The sequence below is a fragment of the Leuciscus leuciscus genome (assembly GCF_965113295.1).
Source record: "Leuciscus leuciscus genome assembly, chromosome: 2".
NCBI classification, from domain to species: Eukaryota; Metazoa; Chordata; class Actinopteri; order Cypriniformes; family Leuciscidae; genus Leuciscus; species Leuciscus leuciscus.
The window spans coordinates 45,053,288-45,075,500 of NC_138726.1; the positions used below are offsets into that span (position 1 = coordinate 45,053,288).

General features: G+C 36.0%; 2 protein-coding genes across 3 annotated transcripts; both read left to right on the top strand.

The window, feature by feature from the left end:
- The first annotated feature begins 13 nt into the window (after window positions 1–13).
- On the top strand, window positions 14–5,824 carry LOC309490043 (PC-esterase domain-containing protein 1A-like). 2 transcript variants are annotated; one of them, XM_082158998.1, is made up of 10 exons: window positions 14–1,611; window positions 1,682–1,761; window positions 2,251–2,483; window positions 2,580–2,730; window positions 2,820–3,054; window positions 3,265–3,351; window positions 4,270–4,356; window positions 4,872–4,997; window positions 5,080–5,214; window positions 5,661–5,824. In XM_082158998.1, exons 1-9 carry the CDS (start codon window positions 1,554–1,556, stop codon window positions 5,187–5,189), a joined length of 1,167 nt encoding a protein of 388 aa, XP_082015124.1. In that variant the 5' UTR covers window positions 14–1,553; the 3' UTR covers window positions 5,190–5,214; window positions 5,661–5,824. The 2 variants fall into 2 exon arrangements, with proteins under 2 accessions (XP_082015124.1, XP_082015125.1); XM_082158999.1 differs by having other exon boundaries at window positions 5,080–5,202.
- Window positions 5,825–7,136: 1,312 nt separating this feature from the next.
- On the top strand, window positions 7,137–22,202 carry LOC309490055 (PC-esterase domain-containing protein 1A-like). The gene is made up of 10 exons (XM_082159031.1): window positions 7,137–7,194; window positions 7,349–7,416; window positions 7,538–7,617; window positions 8,097–8,329; window positions 8,426–8,576; window positions 8,667–8,901; window positions 9,112–9,198; window positions 21,507–21,575; window positions 21,794–21,913; window positions 21,998–22,202. The coding sequence occupies exons 2-10, from the start codon at window positions 7,359–7,361 to the stop codon at window positions 22,105–22,107; spliced, it is 1,143 nt and encodes a 380-aa protein (XP_082015157.1). The 5' UTR covers window positions 7,137–7,194; window positions 7,349–7,358; the 3' UTR covers window positions 22,108–22,202.
- The last annotated feature ends 11 nt before the right edge of the window (window positions 22,203–22,213 follow it).

Sequence of the window (22,213 nt, forward strand, 5' to 3'; positions counted from 1 at the left end):
ACAAAGGCCTAGACTTTTGTTTTGTATTACTATTTAATTTTTTTAATATACAGATTCTTGGTTAGGTATGTTGACCTATTTTAATATTTGTATAATTTCTCTGGACCTTTTTTAATCATGGTGCCACCATTCTAAAATATTTGGAAATTAATCAAAATATATTACATTTGCTTATTTTTTTATTTTCATAGAAATAACAAAAAAAGCAAGTTTGTACAGTGAGGTACAACGGGCTAAAGGCACACCCTAAAGAAAGATTTGCTTTCTACTACTCCCATAATGTATGATTGCAGATTTTTTGTTATTTTTTTATTATTAAACATTGATAGAGCAACAGATTTTGTGTGAAATTAAATCATAAAAGTGTGAAATTGAATATAAAAAGTTTGTTTCTTTAAGAATCTTATAAATGTATGAGTTGGCAAGGTGGGCCTTTTACCACAATCACGGGGTAAAAGGCAAAACTATAGGCTACATACTAGCTAATATATGTTTTAATAATTTCTAAGTTAATACTTTTTCAAACAATCAATTTAGCAAAGTTTGCACTATTTTTGGTTTATTTTGATTTATTATTTTTTGTTCAATAAAAAGTAAAGATTCTGAAAGCATAGTGAGATCCAATAATAATTGAGGTTTTAGAGCAGTAAAATATATATAGGCCTATATTTTTATTTTTTATTTATTTTTTTATTATATGATTTTAAAAATATGTTTGAATATATGATATTTTAAAATATGATGGTTTCATTATAAATATGGTGATTATCTCTAAGGTGGAAACCCAATTTGATATAACGTTATGATATTTACCATCTGAATCATGTCAACAAATGATAACATGTAGTCTAACTTACTAGCCTAATTATTATTGTGGCAGGATCGCCTTTTACCCCAAATACTTATATACTCATTCTTCCATTTTTGAAAAACTGTTACTTTATTTATTTTTCCATTAACAAGACCATTGTCTCAAAATATAGACAATCATTTGATAGATTCTCATTTGCTACAAAAATCGACAACATTTTAAAAAACATTAAATATTCGAATTTTCACTTGCATCGTCAAAAGCGGGAATTATTCCTTCAATCTAGTGGTTCAAAAGAGAATAAAGTCAAAGTTTTGTACAAAGTGTACTTGTTGTTTGCTCTGCTATAGCTAATGGGGCTGAAATATTCCTCTTTAAAGAGATTAAAGACGAGAGATAATTTATACTGACCAGAAGTCGTCTAAAAACGTAATTATCATGTTGCCCATAATAACCGCAGGGGGAGCAATAGTTCACTTTTTTCTTCACAATCTACATTCTCCACACTCTACACAGAACTCTCATTACGACACACATTTTATCCTTATTTACGGAATTACTGGTTTAACAGGTTTGTTTTGGTTTATGGTGTTTGATATTAGAAACCCCGGGTTAACGTTTCAAACCCAACGCGTATCGTTGTCATTTGTCAAACTAACGTTACAAGTTTTACGTCTGTTTTGCTTTTCAATCAATTAACGTTAGCCTACTATGATTTCAATGTGAGGCAGGTAACGGCACGATGAGGCCTGTGGCTCAACTGCTTCACAACAAGTTTGTTGTGGTGTTGGGAAGTTCAGGTTAGTACTGACGGAGATTCTTATTGTGTCTAAACTGCACTTGATTTTAATATAACTATTTTCTCTCCAGTTCAGCGCGCTGTCTACAAGGATTTAGTACTAATCTTGCAGAGAGACGCATATTTAAGTTTATCCCAGTTAAAAAGCAAGGTTAGTTTCTGATTGTATGTTTCATTAGTTGTCTCCTTTTACTAATCCTAAAATGTACATGTTCAAAATTTTTATTTTTTAAATTTAGAAAATTATTTTGTTGGAAAATCCAGATTTAGAGACTTTGGTAGCCAAAATGGCAGCTGGTTTTTAACTGGTGTAAACTGGTAGGCCATTTTAGACCAGCTACAGTTCCAGGTGGCCATATCATTTTATCACCTTTTTAAGGCTGTCAATCTTGTTTTTGGGACATAGTAATTGGTCGACCATCCGATTACCAGCTAAAAGCCAGGTAACATGTCCAAAAGCTATTTTGGCAAAATACTTAACAACAAATACAGTTTTGGTCATTTTTATTTCATGTAATCAATAAATGGGAGCAAATGAAGCTGCTGTGTATGTGAAGGATAGGAATATTATCTTATCTCCTATAGAGTTTCCTGGCTAGGCAATGTCTGATGATGCATCTATCTTATCCATATATCCTAGGGTGAGTTTTCTTTCGAACGGGATTGCCTGGTGGAAGGTGGCCGGTTTGGCCAGATGAATAACGGCACTGCGTATAGAGAAGTGAGACAGTACCGCACAGATCACCACTTGATCCGCTTCTATTTTGTGACGCAAGTTTTCTCACGGTACATGGACAGCATCCTAGCTGACTTTGAACAGGGCATAAAACCAGACCTGGTTATTGTCAACTCTTGTGTATGGGACATATCCAGGTAGGAGTGCTCGTCATTACACCTTGTTACAGACATAAGATATTTAGCATGTCATAATTATTTTTCAATTAACATGATTTTTGTTTTACTGCACAGGTACAGCCGTGAATGGGCCTCAGAGTACAAAGAAAACCTCAACAAGTTCTTCATGAAGCTAAAGACCATTTTGCCAGAAGAGAGCCTGGTTGTGTGGAACATGACTATGCCCCTGGGAAAGAAGATTTTGGGAGGTTTCCTGGTCCCAGAGGTGGGTTACTAAAAAGGATGGTAGAGGATGAACCATCATGAACAGTGATGAGAGTCAATAATCCATTTTCATCTTGCCCACAAACTCAGATTGAACATATGGGTCCTTCATTAAGATTTGATGTGATTGAAGCCAATTACTTTGGAGCCACTCTTGCCAACAAGTTCGGCTTTGATGTGCTGGACTTGCACTTCCAGTTTCGCTTCAGCCTGCAATACCGGATGAAAGACGGTGTACACTGGAATGCCATCGCCCACAGAAAGATCACATGCCTGCTCCTGGAGCATGTTGCACAGGCATGGGGTGTGGAACTGCCAAAACTGGGTGAGAAATGCAGATTGAGTTGGTGCAATTGGTTATCTGAGGTTTAAAGCTGCAAAATAAGTTTCTATAATTTTAAAAGTAGGATATATTGATCCATACTAACCAAACAGTTCAAATAATCACATTTTGAGTTAATGACTTGCCTAGGGATGCATGGAACATTTAGTCACCCATTTATGTTTGTTCTTTTTTGCTTTGCTTTTTTTGCAGACCAGATTAATGCAGATAATCGCCCACCATTACCTGAGAACCATAGCTGGCAAACGGCTACTTCAAGTGCTCCTGCTCGCCATCCAGGTACATTATCAACCAAAAGTTTGGGCTCTGTAAATTGGTATTACATTTATTTAGCAAATGTGGATCATATATATGTCAATGCATCCTTCCAATAATTTCATAATTTTGGATGACCACAAAATATGGGTGTGGTTACCAACATACTGTCCACAGTTTCTCTATTTGTCTAAACAGGATGGATTCCATTTTGCTATTATTTGTGGAGTAAAAAAAAAAAAAAAAAAATCCATTTGAACTCCCTAGTCCCTTCAGATATTAGAGCTTGTCACAAGATGTGTCTCTCCACAAGCTTCCTGCCAAATCTCAAGAGAAATCATTGTTAATTTCGGCCTCCCATTTCTCCTTTACCTGTAAAGTGTTATTTGAATTCTTAGATGAGAATAACAGATATCCTTTAGAAATGGTCTTTTTGTTCATGTTCAGTTTGTATTTAAAAAAAAAAAAAAAACTTTTATTAGTGAGGGTTTTTTTAACATTCTAATTCCTTGTGTTGTGAGGAAATGTCTCGGTTGTGAACATCTAAATGTTTAGACCTTGGAGTGTGGATTCATTTCTTATGTGTTTAATGATTTAAAGGGGTGATAGAATGATTTTATAGGGTATTTCACACTGCTCCTTAAGGTATCCAAATAGGGTATGTAACATTGGTTGGGCTGAAAATGCCCTGGTGGCTCTTTTATACGCCCTAATGCAACCCTGAGACATAGCCCCAGAATGAAAAGAGCGATTTTCTCCCTTCTATGGTATGCTCATGAATATTTAGATGAGCTGCACACTGATTGGTTGGTTTACAACGAGGAATCTCCAAAGCAAAGAAAGTTCAAATAATCACATTTTGAATTAATGACTTGCCTAGGGATGCATGGAACATTTAGTCACCCTTTATGTTTGTTCTTTTTTGCTTTGCTTTTTTTGCAGACCAGATTAATGCAGATAATCGCCCACCATTACCTGAGAACCATAGCTGGCAAACGGCTACTTCAAGTGCTCCTGCTCGCCATCCAGGTACATTATCAACCAAAAGTTTGGGCTCAGTAAATGTTTATTTCATTTTAAGAAAGTAATACTTGTATTTAGCAAGGATGCATTAAATTGATCAAAAGTGACAGTAAAGACTTACATTGTTACAAAAATAAATTGTTCTTTTGAACTTTGTTCATCAAAGAATCATTCAATTCATCTTGGTTTCCAGAAAAATGCGATGCAGCACAACTGTTTTTAACATTGATTATAATAATAAATGTTTCTTTAGCACCAAATCAGCATTATAAGATGTATTTCTGAAGGATCAGTAATGATGCTGAATGATTCAGGAATAAATTACATTTTAAATAGAAAACAGTTATTTTAAATACTAATTATATTTCACAATATTGCTGTTTTTATTTTATTAATTTCTTTATCTAATAAATGCAGTCCTAGACTGCAAAAGAAAAATAGAAATATTTAAAAAATAACCCCCCCCCACTTCAAATGTTGACTACTGTATTAAAGTGACCGTTTTCATTCTCATCTTCCAGGTCCAGTCTGGACGCGGGGTCAAAGGATGGTCAATGGCTTCAGATCACAGTTCTGCCATGATGATCCGCCACCCCACATGACTGCAGGTTACCACCACAACTTTGAAAGGGAAACCTTTTACAGAGGTACAGATTTTATTCTTTTCTCAAATCATCAGGATCTGATATTAATGTATTATTGTGCTAAAAGGCTGATTATGTTTTTTAGGCGCTAACAATTCAGCTGCTGCCCCGTACTGGCCAGTGAACAACTTAGTCATGAAGCAGAAACATCGATATCCATGTACACGAGAGAGACTACATCCTTACAGATATTAAGTCCATCGAGACGGTATCTCATTGTGTATGGCCATAATACACAACACTTAATACACAACACCTCTTAATTTGTTGTGCTTTTGCCTTTGTAGATTTTTAATAAATTTCACATATTCTTGTTTGGTCAACAGATAAAAAATCAGCAACAAGAGTACTTAATTACAGACAGAGTACAGTATATTCTGATCTCAAAAATAACCAAAGAGTCCAAACAATGTTTATAAATTCAGAGATTGTTTGTCCCAGACATTTGCTTATCCACATCTATAATCTATATTTTAACCAGCAGGTTCTTTCACCACAAAGACATTTATTTTGATGTTTTTTAGTTGTTTTATCACACTGTGAAGCTAATGGGGCACATGTCCATTGGCACAGGAAAAGAAAAATGCTTTATTGATTTTAACTAATATTAGAAAATGCTGTACAGCCTTTTTGTTTATGGTTAATTTTTTTTTTTTTACCTTTTAGGGGAAATTATTCAAACTCTTGCATGATGGTAATCACCATCCTACATTTGAGGGCTTATAAGATACAGATGTGACTGAACTGCGAATTAAAATTCATCTTTAAAAATAAGGAAAGGGACAAAATTACTTCAAAAATGCATGGAGGTGTTTGATAATTCTCAAAAACAGGTAAGCACATTTTTGTTTTGTACACTGTGAAAACCTATTGAAATGATTCTAAACAAAATTCTCTTTGAATTTCTCATTTTAAAAAATGTTAACACCTGGTAATTATTTGTCTATTTGTGTGTCTAAGAAAAAAAACCTGAATATCTGATCTATCATCTTGGTGAAATCATGGAGGATCTTAAATCGAAGTGAACGACGGGTGTGAATTGGCGAGTTTGGTTGTTGAGACATGGGGTTTTAAAGAATCAGTGAAAGCCATTCATGAGTTCATGAAGAAGCTGCCTCGCAATGATGAATTTGTGACAGATCGACTAAAGAAATACTGTACGTGACGCTGTTTGGCCTTGAGGGTTAGAGGTCTTTTACAGAACCTTGCAATAATATTGTGAATAAACCTCTGTATAAAAGCACTTTACATGAACCACAGATTGGTATTATATCTGACTGGTGACATTATATATATGGCTGTCGTTTGATTGTACTTCAATTGTAAATGCTTAGCATAACTGTATATATGGTTTTGTAATTGAATTTGTAAATTGATATGGATGTTCAGGTTGCTTACATGTAGCCAACATATATTTATTTTGCAGATACTTCAGTTTAGAGTATTTTACAAATGAGAAATACCACATAGCCAGTAACGTGAGAAGTGCTTTAATATGAATATGTACTGTATATATGACAATGAATTGTTTCTGCCTTTTTGTATGAGAATTATGTGCCAAGATTTCAGAAATTAAGTTTAGAAATGTATAGCCTAAATTGTTGATGAAATTGGAATCAGCAGACAATAAATAAACAATAAAAGGAATATAAAGTTCAAATTTGAAAAGTTCTTTATTTCATAGAAACTTTTTTTTAAGGAAATATTTAGTTGTACTCAAATAAATGTTGGTTATGTCTGTTGACTTTACTTTAAAAAATGTTTTACCCATTTTAACATTTGTATAAATTCTCTGTACTTTTTTTTTTTTTTATCATGGTGCCACTATTCTAAAATATTTGGAATTGAATCTAAATATATTATTATCTAAATATATGATCAAATATATTTTTTCCGTAATAATAACAAAAAGCAAGTAAACTACATAAGTACAATATTAGTTTACTGTGAGTTAGTGTATATTTTCTATAAAGTGTACTTTCTGTTTGCTATAATGGGGCTGAAGTTTTCCTCTTTAAATAGGTTAAAGACGAGAGATCACTTTAATTAGACCGACCAAATGAAGTCTAAAAAGCTAATTAGCATGTTTTGCCCATATTAACCGCAAGGGGAGCTATATCTTAATTTTCTTCACACTCTTTACAGCTGCGACACGCAATTTATCCTCGCTCATCTTTTACGGAATTCTTGGTTTAACAGGTATGTTTGGGGGATTTATGGTGTTTGATACAAGGAAACCCGGGTTAACGTTTCAAACCCAACGTTTATCGAATTGTCATTGTTATTACACAGTTTGCGTGTGTTTTGCTTTTCAATTAATTAACGTTATGATTTCAATGTGAGGCAGGTAACGTTAACGGCACGATGAGGCCTGTGGCTCAACTGCTTCACAACAAGTTTGTTGTGGTGTTAGGAGACTCAAGTGAGTACTGACGGAGATTAATATTGTGATCGTAATGGCCTTCGTGATTCCCCACTCTAAACTAACGTTACACTTGATTTAAAAAATAAATAAAATAAGAATGACTTGATTTTCTCTCCAGTTCAGCGCTCTGCCTACAAGGATTTAGTCCTAATCTTACAGAGAGACGCATTTTTAAGTTCCAACCAGTTAAAGAACAAGGTCAGTATCTGAATGCATGTTTCATTAATTGTCTCCTTTTGCTGATCATAAAATGTACATGTTCAAACATTTCATCTTTTAAATTTAGAAAATTATTTTGTTGGAAAATCCAGATTAAGAGACTATATTTGGTAGCCAATATGGCAGCTGGTTTTTAACTGGTCTAAACTGGTAACGTTAGGCCATTTTAGACCAGCTACAGTTCCAGGTGGCCATATCATTTTAAGGTTGTCAAGGTTGTTTTTGGGACATGGTACCAGGTAGGTTGTCTAGGATATTTTTGCAAAAGACTTGCTAACAAATATACAGGTTTTTTTTTTTTTTTTTTTTTTTTTTTCTTCTCCATGTAGGCCTAATCAATAAATGGGAGCAAATTAAACTGCTGTGTATGTGAAGGATAGGAATATTATCTTATCTCCTATAGAGGTTCCTGGCTAGGCAATGTCTGATGATGCATCTATCTTATCCATATATCCTAGGGCGAGGTTTCGTTCGAACAGGATTGCCTGGTGGAAGGTGGCCGGTTTGGCCAGATGAATAACGGCACTGCGTATAGAGAAGTGAGACAGTACCGCACAGATCACCACTTGATCCGCTTCTATTTTGTGACTCAAGTTTTCTCACGGTACATGGACAGCATCCTAGCTGACTTTGAACAGGGCATAAAACCAGACCTGGTTATTGTCAACTCTTGTGTATGGGACATATCCAGGTAGGAGTGCTCGTCATTACACCTTGTTACAGACAAAAGATATTAAGCTTTTCATAATTATTTTTCAATTAACATGATATTTGTTTTACTGCACAGGTACAGCCGTGAATGGGCCTCAGAGTACAAAGAAAACCTCAACAAGTTCTTCATGAAGATAAAGACCATTTTGCCAGAAGAGAGCCTGGTTGTGTGGAACATGACTATGCCCCTGGGAAAGAAGATTTTGGGAGGTTTCCTGGTCCCAGAGGTGGGTTACTAAAACATAATGGTAGAGGATGAACCATCATGAACAGTGACGAGAGTCAATAATCCATTTTCATCTTGCCCACAAACTCAGGTTGAACATGTGGGTCCTTTGTTAAGATTTGATGTGATTGAAGCCAATTACTTTGGAGCCACTCTTGCCAACAAGTTCGGCTTTGATGTGCTGGACTTGCACTTCCAGTTTCGCTTCAGCCTGCAATACCGGATGAAAGACGGTGTACACTGGAATGCCATCGCCCACAGAAAGATCACATGCCTGCTCCTGGAGCATGTTGCACAGGCATGGGGTGTGGAAATGCCAAAACTGGGTGAGAAATGCAGATTGAGTTGGTGCAATTGGTTATCTGAGGTTTAAAGCTGCAAAATAAGTTTCTATAATTTTAAAAGTAGGATATATTGATCCATACTAACCAAACAGTTCAAATAATCACATTTTGAGTTAATGACTTGCCTAGGGATGCATGGAACATTTAGTCACCCATTTATGTTTGTTCTTTTTTGCTTTGCTTTTTTTGCAGACCAGATTAATGCAGATAATCGCCCACCATTACCTGAGAACCATAGCTGGCAAACGGCTACTTCAAGTGCTCCTGCTCGCCATCCAGGTACATTATCAACCAAAAGTTTGGGCTCTGTAAATTGGTATTACATTTATTTCGCAAATGTGGATCATATATATGTAAATGCATCCTTCCAATAATTTCATAATTTTGGATGACCACAAAATATGGGTGTGGTTACCAACACACTGTCCACAGTTTCTCTATTTGTCTGAACAGGATGGATTCCATTTTGCTATTATTTGTGGAGTAAAAAAAAAAAAAAATTCCATTTGAACTCCCTAGTCCCTTCAGATATTAGAGCTTGTCACAAGATGTGTCTCTCCACAAGCTTCCTGCCAAATCTCAAGAGAAATCATTGTTAATTTCGGCCTCCCATTTCTCCTTTACCTGTAAAGTGTTATTTGAATTCTTAAATGAGAATAACAGATATCCTTTAGAAATGGTCTTTTTGTTCATGTTCAGTTTGTATTTCAAAAAAAAAAAAAAACTTTTATTAGTGAGGGTTTTTTAACATTCTAATTCCTTGTGTTGTGAGGAAATGTCTCGGTTGTGAACATCTAAATGTTTAGACCTTGGAGTGTGGATTCATTTCTTATGCGGTTAATGATTTAAAGGGGTGATAGAATGATTTTATAGGGTATTTCACACTGCTCCTTAAGGTATCCAAATAGGGTATGTAACATTGGTTGGGCTGAAAATGCCCTGGTGGCTCTTTTATACGCCCTAATGCAACCCTGAGAAATAGCCCCAGAATGAAAAGAGCGATTTTTCTCCCTTCTATGGTATGCTCATGAATATTTAGATGAGCTGCACGCTGATTGGTTGGTTTACAACGAGGAATCTCCAAAGCAAAGAAGCAACATGCCCAATGAAGATTGGCAGCACTAACTGTGTATCTAAACTACTATCGAATAAATATTTCAATTAAACCAAACCGTCACAAACAATAGCTACAGGGTGTCTATAGATATGAACAAGTTAAATTTAAGTCTTTTTAAGACCTTTTTAATACCACCTTATATGAAATTTAAGACCAAACCTGCAATGGAAATACACACGTTCACTTTTTTTTAATATATATTTATATATATATATATATATATATATATATATATATATATATATTAGTGGTGGGCCGTTATCGGCGTTAACGTGATGCGTTAACGCGAGACTCTTATCGCACGATAAAAAAAATATCGCCGTTAATCTATTCTCCAAATTGGGTTGGGAGATGGCTCTATACTACACAAGCTATGATGACGCAATCTACCCGCGGCCGCGAGGTAAACCCGGCTGCAACGCATATTCGTCGTCATCTTAAGTAAACACGGCTGAAAGTGAAAGCTGGTGAAAAAGATCGGTGCAACATCCATTATTTGGACTTGGTTCGGGTTTAAGCCGTCAGACGAGCAGCAGCAAACTAAATACAGAGTGTGTGGGGTAACAGTTCGGTAAGTTAACACACGACTAATCCGTTCGACCACCTCAAATTCAAAACGAAACATGATATCACTGAATAATCAGGGTATCTTCCGTCCATTTCATTTCCTATTTGAAATGAAATAAGCAGAAACGAGAAACGGCGCCTTTATTCGTTTTTTCCAAAAAACGAAAAAACGAGATTTCGGCTTGATTTTTCGTTTTTTAGTTCACGGGCAAAAAACGAATAAATGACTTCAAAATTCGTTTTGCACATGTGGACGGTCATGAGGCGCCCCTGTCAGCCGATTGGTCAAGAAAATTTGAGCATGTGACGTCATCGGTAGTTCCCCAGGTTTATTCAACAAAATAATAGTCCTATGGCTCTGCGTACCGCATATTAAACTGTTCAGGGCAGGTCCTGGGCTTACTTATGTGCAACTTAACGCGTTTCAGAGAAATATTTATATATCAGAAATATTAAATATTAATCTGCACTAGGGATGCACCGATCCACATTTTTTCACTTCCGATCCGATCCCGATACCTGAATTTGGATATCGGCCGATACCGATACTATTCCGATACCAGAGCTGTGTTTGATTTAATATTATTATTATCATTATTGTTTATTTTATATGTTGCTGAAATAAACTTCTCTCAACAGGCAAGTATGAATGATATGTTATGTACGTATGTATGCATGTATGTCCCAAAAGGCAACTTGAGGTAAGTATAAGGTCAGAAAAGGAAGTCAGAAAAACAGGAAAAATCCCATTCTGAAAAAAAATATGCAACTGTAAGGGTTTCAAATTGATTGTCATGTCAATATTTATTACATTACCAAAATGTCAAATACTTGCGTCTTGAAATATAAGAAAAGTGCAAGTGTAAACATCTTACACACACATTATCTGAAGGGTGATCCTCGCTCCGATGCATTAACTCTCTCGATGAATGCTCGATCAACATCAGCATCGTGCAAACAAACAAGCGGATTTCGCCTCAGATCCGCTTCGATTTCGCTTCAAACTTTTGCTTTTTACGCACGTCAATTTTTCTCTGGTCGCGCGAATGGATTCAAAATATTCAAGCGTCCAAATAGACGCGGTAGACGCGAATTTGACACGCTATTCGCGTTTGGTGTGAACGCACAGTAACGTGGTGCTTTTTTAAATGTTTGATTGCGTTCGTTGTGTTGTACGACGCGAGGGAGCTTTAAAGGCTCTGAATTACAGCTTTGCAAACATTGCATTTTGCTGTCTTGCTCTGCGGTGTTTCCAGTGTGAAGTATTTCCACACAGCGGACGTTGTTGGCTAGCCGCAAACCGTGGAATGGATTTCCTGAGCGGGGGCGTGTCTCATAACTCTGTGTCTCATTGAGCCGCGCCTCCGTTCAGGAAATCCATTCCACAGTTTGCAGCCAGCTAGCAGACTCGCCGGCGGGAATCACTTTTGGACTTTGGAGTCATTTCAGCAGACGTTAAAGCGAGCGCAGACATGACTCATGGATATCGGATATCTCAGCAGGTTGGATCGGGAAAATCCGATACGTGAATTACGCTGGTATCGGGTCCCGATACCGATACTGGATCGGATCGGCCCCATCCCTAATCTGCACCCAGACGGTTTTATTAGCTGTGCGGAGTTAAATCTGTGTGGTGAAGCACATACGCAGCAGTCATAACTCTTCTTTTAGACAATACGCTCAGTTTTGGACAAGGGGTGGTTATTGCAAATACAGGGTTGCCAACTCTCACGCATCTCGCGTGACAGTCACGCATTCAGCCTCAATCTCACGCTCTCACGCTCAACAAAGAAATCTCACGCAAAAATAGACATTCTTCTGTGCTCTATTTTTTTTTCACTCATGTGCACTAAATTTCAGAATTACTATAAACAATTCAGGCTCTTAACTACTGGATGGACCACTAGTTATGGCGCAAATTAGTTAAAAATCTCCCAGAACCTAGAGCGAGCACGCATGCGAGACTGTCGTCCAAACCAACCGATAGCGCGCGCACGCACGGCAGAGAGGGAAAGTCTTACAACTGCGCATTTTATCAGTTGCGGCGCCTTCATCTATAGTCTACACTGCAGCACGACGTATATTCACATCAAATGTTAACGCAGAGGAACGGGACACTGCAGTTCACAAAAGTTCATTATTTGCATGTGCTTTAAAGCCTTGCCGGTTAAACATGTCATTCGCTGCTGATGCGCTGTTCAAATATGCGCTTTACTGAGCGCGTACACTCGACGCGCACATGCACTAAAAGCCTGTTACTGGACTAAGTTATCTTGTGAGTCTAATATTGCGCTAATACTGTCAAATACAGACAATGTTTACATAAACAAAGTTGGTTATGTCTAAAGTGAAAGCAAACAGAGAAAATTAATTAAAATCTGCTTGTCATATGCGTGTATATTAGACGCGTCGCGTGCAGTTCAGACAGTAGCCCTAATAATAAACATGCTGCCGCTTGTTCTTAAAGAGATAGTTCACCCAAAACCAAACAGTTGCTGGTCCCCATTGACATACATAGTAGGAAAAAAATATACTATGGAAGTCACAGGGGTACATCAACTGTTTGGTTACTGACATTCTTTCAAATAACGTTTATTTTCAACAGAAGAAAGAAACTTATTCAGGTTTAAAACAACTTAAGAGAGTAAATTATGACTTTTTGGGGGGAGAACTATGCCGTTAATGTTAATAAAACAACAAAACACACAGAGGAAATCATTCACTGCTCTTGACTGAGAACTTTAAGTCTGTTGTGTTTTATTTTCATATTTGTCCATTTAATTACTTTCTTCAATTCTACTGTTAAATACACCTATAGCTGAAAAAATAAAGCACTGTTTATTTCCTTTGTATATTAAGTTGTGTATGTGTAATATGTATCTCTGTTCTTAATTTTTAATAACAAAGAAAATAGTGACAAAGATTTTAGCTTCGCCACTTTGACCTAAATGTCTGCCATTCTTTTTTATTTTATATTTTGTTACCTATATTTTGTTATAAGGCTTTGTTTTTAAAATAGGGACATTAGTTTGGCTGTAATGCTCAGTCACATGCAAAATAGTAAAACCAACATGAAAAAGAATCATGATAAAATCGTGATTTTTTCTGAAAAACAAAACAAAAATTGTGATATTATTGCCATATCGCCCACCCCAGGTGTAAAAAAGTGCCTAGATGTGCTTAGATGCTAAAAATGTGTTATTATTGATCATTATATCACACTACAATTAAACATAATGAAACATTCATTTGAATTGAAATTGTTTTATTAGCTTAGCTAATATTATTTATTAGCTTTTTCTAGAGATTGCAGTCATGCATGACATGGTGAAAAATGACTTGAAATAATACTGAAAATAGGTTAAGATGAATGTTAAAGGTGTGCCCCCTAAAAGCACAAGTGGCCCCTGCCTGCCCCATCCCCCCCCCCCCCCCCCCCCCGTCGGAGAAGTCTCACTCCGAGCTAAACTGAAAAGTTGGCAACCCTGCAAATACTGTAATGCAAAACTGCTGATGGTGGTGGGTACCGCGATGATGGTAAATAAAATTGTACTGTAACTGTAGCTAATCATAGCTGCGAGAGCGAGATGATTGACAGGACGATAGCGGAGGAAAAAGCGCAAGATTTTGTTAGTAAAGAAGTGAGTTTGTCTTTGAAAACAACAACAACAACAAAAAGTTTTAATAACAGTGTTCATTTTAAAGGGACATTTCCAAATATATTTTATTTATTTGTTAGCCTATGCTGTTGTTATTCTGTCTTAATCGTTTTGTTAATTCAAGTTTAATACTATGCAGGAGTTTTTTTATTTTTTATTATTATTGTAGCCTACTATTTTATTGTTGTTGTGTTTTCATTAAAAAATAACAATGAACCGCATTCGTTTGAAAGGTTAATCCATAGGTCTTTCATTTACTTGTATCTCATCCGTCTTATTCTCTTTGTTAATAACGAATAGGCTAATGTTAATTAAAATTGTTCAAAGAGTGGAGGAAGATGTTGTCAAACATTAAAAAAATCTAAAATAAGCTCTATATGCTGAACGTAGCCTACCCTCGTGCACTGTTCGATTTCCGTGTAGGCTACTTACGGAGCGGGTCCAATTGACAAATTTGGTCAAATTGTTTTTTTAACCATTTTTTAAAACCGTTTTCTTTTTATAAACAGTGTAGGCCTACTGACTTTTTTTTGCATATTTTTTTTTTTTTTTACGTTTTCATTTTTTCTTATACATTTTATGCTTATAACATCATAACTGAACAATTCAATGTAGCTGTATGAAAATAATGTTGACTTTTCCTAAGTTAACTTTCCCTTTAGTTTCCTATAGACATAGTTCCCTAGTTTCCCTAGTTTCATTCATTTTCTGTATCTTAAACAACATTTTCCTCAATCTCTGAAGCATCCTCTAACTCGGAAACATCTTCATCTGTATCAGTATCATCAAAAACCTGTGAAATTACTTATTTAAATGTCAATTTTTGGGAGCTCATTTTTCCTGCTGTCTATGTCAAAGTCTTGTGCCACACTGAGCAAAATTGTGGGAAAGCTCATTATTCACTCACATGGGAGTGAGAAACAAAACATAACAAAAACATACATCAAATAAATGTTTTTTATTCATTAATTGGCTCTGTAAAGCTGCCTTTGAAAATCATAAAAGGTTAAAAGCTAGGTATTTCAGATATCTTGAATATAGAAATGAGAGCTTATTTGTCTGACAAAGATTTTCATCTGTAATTTGCAATTAATTCTGAACAACGTGATTTAGCTTTTTCATAGGGTTAGATCACTTTAAGACACTTGCACTTTAGAACTGGAGTTGACGTGCCCTGTCATACAAACACATGTGTCCGTACAGTTGCATTTTAATAGCTGAGGGACAAATTGACCCGGGCGGGAACATCACAAATGTAATAGTAATTTTGTTTGTATGTCAACACACATCAGCATGTAGAAACTTTGCATGCATGATCATGATGATAAATGAAAAAAAGTCACAAAATACCAACAAACAAAGGTTTAATATTTCAGGTAGATTGAAAAAATAAATGATGGCTCATTTTTACCATCTGTGGCTGACAAAATATTTTTCTGTATTAAAATAAGTGTGGAAAAGCTAATTTTAGCTTCATAAGGTTGTAAAAAAACAAACAAAATAACAAAATATAACCAAGCAATTTTATTATTTTGGGTCAGTAGCCTACAGTTGCATTAGAGTGTTAAAATGTTTGGGTCAAATTGGCCCGTGAACATCAGGAACGTAGCCTAGGCTACTATAGTAATTTTGTTTGTATAGGCTATGTCAAAACACATCAGCATGTTGAAACTTTGCATGTTCGTCATGATAAATGAGAAAGTCACAAAATATCAAGAAAAAAACCATAGGGTTAACAGTATTTCCAACAACTAGAAAATCTAAGGGTTCTTACTACTTTCACACCTGCCTCATTTAGTTCTGTTGAATCGCACTAGAGTTCGTTTTCCCCCTTGGTGCGGTTCGCTTGGGCAGGTGTGAATGCAGCAATCGCACTCGGGTGCGCACCAAAAGCGGTACGCTTTCAAACGAACTCTGGAGCGGTTCGTTTGTGGTGAGAACGTGATCCGACCTCGAACAGACCCAACTGCCAAAGAACAGGCTATGATTAGCTACAGTTACAGTACAATTTTATTTACCATCATCGCGGTACCCACCACCATCAGCAGTTTTGCATTACAGTATTTGCAATAACCACCCCTTGTCCAAAACTGAGCGTATTGTCTAAAAGAAGAGTTATGACTGCTGCGTATGTGCTTCACCACACAGATTTAACTCCGCACAGCTAATAAAACCGTCTGGGTGCAGATTCATATTTAATATTTCTGATATATAAATATTTCTCTGAAATGCGTTAAGTTGCACATAAGTAAGCCCAGGACCTGCCCTGAACAGTTTAATATGCGGTACGCAGAGCCATAGGACTATTATTTTGTTGAATAAACCTGGGGAACTACCGATGACGTCACATGCTCAAATTTTCTTGACCAATCGGCTGACAGGGGCGCCTCATGACCGTCCACATGTGCAAAACGAATTTTGAAGTCATTTATTCGTTTTTTGCCCGTGAACTAAAAAACGAAAAATCAAGCCGAAATCTCGTTTTTCCGTTTTTTGGAAAAAACGAAAAAACAAATAAAGGCGCCGTTTCTCGTTTCTGCTTATTTCATTTCAAATAGGAAATGAAATGGACGGAAGATACCCTGATTACTGAATACCAGCGCGAGCGTATTATTCCCATTCCAATATATCTTAGTGGTGTAGCACATAATCTCGATTTTAAGAATCGTTGTTGTGTTTCTTTTTAACTGAAAAGACATCAGTTAGACAATATTCTAATTTTAAATTTGGGGTTTCATAAGCTCCAAGCCATAATAAACATTAGACCTACTTAAGTCTCTGCAGCTAGTGTACTTAAATTTTATTTATCTGCAAAATTATGTTGTATACTTACAGTTTTGCACAATATATGTTCTCAAAACTACATACACCCTTTAAAAAAAAAAAAACATTTAGCAGTTGTTTAGCATGGGTCTGTGTAATCTGTTCTGAAATGGTTTTATTATAATATACTGTATATCGTTATCGCAAGAGGCTGCAATGTATATCACAATATAGATTTTAGGCCATATCGCCCATCCCTAATTGATAGCCTATAGTAGTTGATAATAACATAGGCCTACCTAATGTTGCCTACGGATGGTAACAGTACAGTAGTAACCTTTTACAGTCTATGAGTAGAACAGCTTTCTCAAGCAGTTTGTGATGCATTTTGGAAACAGGAGATGAGCCCCTGGTCTATGCGCCACCTGGCTTGAGAAACCCGTTCTCAAAGACTTACTTTTATAGTCATTATTTGGGTAGCACACATATTCTGAATGCCTTCGGCAGAATTCAAATGAGCCATTTTAATCTAGATTAATCTAGATTAATTTCAAAATTAATCTAGATTAATCTAGATTAAAAAAATGTATCTATGCCCACCTCTAATATATATATATATATATATAATATATTAATCGCGTATCACAAAATATCATTGCTATTACAAATGCTATCACAAGTAAATATATCATTACAATATACAGTGAGCTTTTCATATCAGCAGAGCAGACAATATCCCAAGGGGCTGTTAACACCTGGTCACATAAATGTGTTTTTGCAAAACGGATTTAAATCCGATCTTCAATTCTCACGCTATACGCAGATTTAATGGAGTGCACGTCACCGAAAGCAACATATATGAGCTGCATTTTATTGATCATCAGCTAAAATTTCTAAATCAAAGACCGCAATAAGAGAGAGCAGCAACAGCTCTGGTAAGATCATTTTGTTTCTTTGCTTTTAATGATGATTGTGTGTTAAGCGTCTGCGACTTACTTTCACTTTGATTGCACCCAGTTTAAAACATCTTCAGCAAACAGTGCAGTTTGCCTCGTATACATTTCCAGGCACCGGCTTTAACCACCATGAGAACTCGTCATTCTCGAGCCATTGCGGCTAAACTGTGTCTGACTGCACGACCACCATTGATATTCCTGAGCCCAGAAAGTAGGCTGTGTATGCAAATTTAGGGGCGTAACAAAGGTACAGACCAGATCCAAATAAGGAAAGCCCCTAACTGTTACGTCACATCTGAGCTGATTTGAGATCCGACCGTTTTACAGCTGCAGTTTAAAGTTTTGAGATTTTCGTATTAAGGAGGTGACATTGGATTTTAAAATTCTGTGGATGGCCATTTTACCCACCGAGCTGCTGTTGTTCAACCATGCCAAGGTAAACTTGGTTTTGCATTCTATCACCCCTTTAAGTGCATCATTGTGGAATATATTGATGCAGATGGCTAAGTCCATATTGAGACCACTCTTTGAAACCTGCGTCTGAATGGGATGATACAAAGTCATTAAGATGACCAATACTAACTGCAGATGAAATTTTCTTAGACATGCTAAATGATTTATGTATAGTTCTTCAAATTTTGTATTGTATTGGTCTGAGGAGGGGATAAAGATACCCAAGTACTTCAACCCATTCTTGACCCATTTAAACCTGCTTTTAATTTGGATTATTTATTTATTTTATAGATTTGACCATTTGATATCTATAGCCTTAGTTTTATCCATATTCACTTCATACGTTCAAATGTACTTTTAGTATAATTGTTTTGAACACGTAAAACTGCTGAGTTACCCCACCATTTAATTTGACAAGTAAAGTGACGTACGAGGTAGTAGCCTAATTTAGCACTGAACTTTGTTACTTCATTATAATGAAATAAAATCATGTTATCAAACTTCACTGTTATAAAACTTTATTTCATTGTCTCATCCATGAACCTAAAACTTTTATAAAACTCATTTATATATCCATCAGGTCCTGGACTAGCAGGATTCTGCTATTTCATCAGGTGTGGTAAAGGGGGTTGATCGTAATTAGATTAAGAAACAAAGATCCTCAAATATTGTACAAAAAAAAGAATCTAGTAAGTAACAATCTACTAGATATATAGCCATTTTCATAATATATTTGGTTAAACCTTAGATTGCTTAGTGTTCTCATTCTTGTTGTTTAGCCACCCTCTCTCTCTTCTTGGCACTTGTGATTGAAAAAGTCCCACCTCTGAAATATGCTTTTGCACAATCCCATACTATAAGTGGTGATACCGCTGTAGAGTCATCTATACTTGGGTATAATTTAAAGGGACAGTTCACCCAAAAATGAAAATCCTGTCATTAATTACTCACCCTCATGTCGTTCCAAACATGAGGAATACTTGAACATTTTAAAGTGGAAATGAAGCTGTCAGTCAAGTTTGCATTATTTAGTAAACTGATTTCCACTTAAATAAATAAAAAAATATATAACAAACACGATTAATGTAACCATTTTAAAGAAAAAGGGATGTTTAGTTATAGCTTTTGGAGCAATGGTGCTGCCATCTTGCAGTACCACAGCATGTGATGTCAGGGGTTGGTTGGGTTTATTGACTGTTTGGATTTATTCACGCACGTTAAAAATATTTACTAAAAGCTTCTTTCTTTGCACATTTTTATTTGCAGCATTATCATAATAGGCTCCTATATTAATGTATTGACAAAACCGGTAGTACTATGTGAAATCAGACATTGAGCACCCTCATATAGCCAAAATGGCATGATCCTCTTTTTATAACACCCTCTACGAAGATTCAACCGTGAGATTGGTAGTCGAATCAGGCTCCTCCTATTGAATCTTCAGGGTCACCCCTATACGGGTTTGTAACTACATGAGGGTGAGTAATTTAAAGAATTTCTCATTTTTGGGTGAACTATCCCTTTAAGGTCTGTTGTGATGAAAGAAATTAATGCTTTATTGTTGAGGAGCAAAGCATTTAGTCTCCATTGTTTGGAAGTTTGTGCTTAGTTCTATGCCCTATATCAGTTCAACAGGTGAATGGTCCAACACGGTCATCGGTAGTATCTTCAAGTTAGCTATTCTATGAAGCTCATCCTTGGGAGTGAAAAAAATATATATCCTAGAATAAGATGGGAGTAAACCATAAAATCTACTATTTGGAAATTTGCTTCTCCGCACATCTACAAGTCCAAATTTATAAGATTGGTATTTTAACATCTTGCTCATTTGGGAGAGTGGGGTGTTAGAAATGGGCTGGCTGTCCAAATGTTGTAACATAATACAATTAAAATCCCAAATTAATAATATTCCAAAGCTATGCCGTGTAATTACATTGAGAACTTTAATAAAAGAATGCCTATCATCATTTGGTGCATACACTTTCAGAAGTGAGACCGTTTATAGAGTGTAGGGATGGGACGGTATGAAAATTTAATATCATGTTAATGGTGACCCAAATTATCGTGATTATCAATATTATCACGGTTTTGTTAAAACATGATGAAAGTGTTCAAAAATAACTGATGCTCACACTGAACATTTCAACAAGTTTATATATGAAAATCAACAAATAAAACAAGCAGCTCTATGCACTTTTTTTTTTTTAATTATATTTTTTTTAGCAAGATTATATTCTGTGGCATTTCCTTAGGACCGTCGTCAATACGCATAAAACAGCGCACATCCATGCATCACAACGGACGCGCTCTCGTTTCATTCAAATACAACTTCCGTTTTTGATTGTATTGAATATGAAATCAGAGTTGATTTGTTTACAGAGTTTGATAATATTGTTGTGATAATCTTGTCTGGATGATTGTTTTGTACGCTGTACAAAATTAATTTATAAACAGGTAAGATTTGAAACATTAATCTGCCTTCCGCCATTCCTTCTCGAATAAAAAAAACATTGCGCGCTGCGCCTGCGTCGGCCTGTTGCTTATAGGTCATTGCTAAATTTAAAATTTAAAGTCTCTGTATCAGGATAGACATTCCTTTCTTTCTCCCTAATGGATGAGAAGAAAAGTACACTTTATCTGCCCATGACCTCTTTAATTTCTCATGTTCCGTGACAGATGAGTTTCTTGAAAGAAAGCTATCCGACAGTTAGCAACAGAAGGCCCTTAACATTAGAGCTTATAACCTTTACAAATCCCATTATTGGTGAAATAAGGGCAAACATGCAGCAAAGTGTATAGACAAAAGGGGGAGGAGGGGAAGGAAATGGGTTGTTATACAACTAACATGTTTTAAAACTAACATGTTGGCTAATATGTAATTGAAACATTTTTCACTATTACTGTTTGTATTCTATTTTTGAGTGAATAAATGCAATCTTGGTGCGTGTAAGAGACAGACTTTAAAAACGATTTAAAAATCTTACCAACCCCTAACTTTTGAATGATAGTATAAGTTCATATAGATTCCTCCCTCCAAGTAATTCAAAACATACCTTTTTTTTTTTTTTACAGGTTCGACTCCGTATAGGAACCAGAGCTGCCTCTATCCACCTGTGATGCCCGCCATCCATTACAACAATGGTAACAATCAACCACTCTTGAGAATTCTTGAGAATTCACTCAACCAATGTAATAATTCTCATAATGATTAATTTTGAACCACTAATTGTACAACATTTAGAAAGCACTGGGGATATTGTAGTTTTAAGTCATGTTTTTGTTTTTATATTAAACATGACTAAAAACTACAATATCCCCAGTGCTTTCTAAAAGTGACCGTTTTTATTCTCATCTTCCAGGTCCAGTCGTCCAGGGTCAAAGGATGGTCAATGGCTTCAGATCACAGCTCTGCCATGATGATCTGCCACCCCACATGACTGCAGGTTACCCGAGCTTTGGAAAAGAAACCTTTTACAGAGGTACAGATTTTATTCTTCTCTCAAATCATCATGATCTGATATTAATATAATATTGCTAAAAAAGTCTGATTATGGTTTTTTTAGGTGCTAACAATTCAGCTGCTGCCCCCAACTGGCCAGTGAACAACTTAGTCATGAAGCAGAAACGCCGAAAACCATGTACACGAGAGAGACCACATCCTTACAAATATTAAGTCCATCAAGAAGACATCTCATTGTGTATGGCCAAATACACAACACTGTTGTTTTTCTCCAAATTTTTTTTGTTCGTTTTTTTGGAGGGTGTACGTTAAAATATGC

Coding starts and splice junctions, on each gene's coding strand:
- LOC309490043 (XM_082158998.1), top strand. CDS start 1,554: ATGAGGCCTGTGGCTCAACTGCTTCACAACAAGTTTGTTGTGGTGTTG. Junction 3,352..4,269: donor TGCTCCTGCTCGCCATCCAG/GTACATTATCAA, acceptor CTTTTTTTGCAG/ACCAGATTAATGCAGATAAT. Junction 4,998..5,079: donor AAGGGAAACCTTTTACAGAG/GTACAGATTTTA, acceptor TATGTTTTTTAG/GCGCTAACAATTCAGCTGCT.
- LOC309490055 (XM_082159031.1), top strand. CDS start 7,359: ATGAGGCCTGTGGCTCAACTGCTTCACAACAAGTTTGTTGTGGTGTTA. Junction 7,417..7,537: donor TGTGGTGTTAGGAGACTCAA/GTGAGTACTGAC, acceptor TTTTCTCTCCAG/TTCAGCGCTCTGCCTACAAG. Junction 8,577..8,666: donor GAGGTTTCCTGGTCCCAGAG/GTGGGTTACTAA, acceptor CCACAAACTCAG/GTTGAACATGTGGGTCCTTT.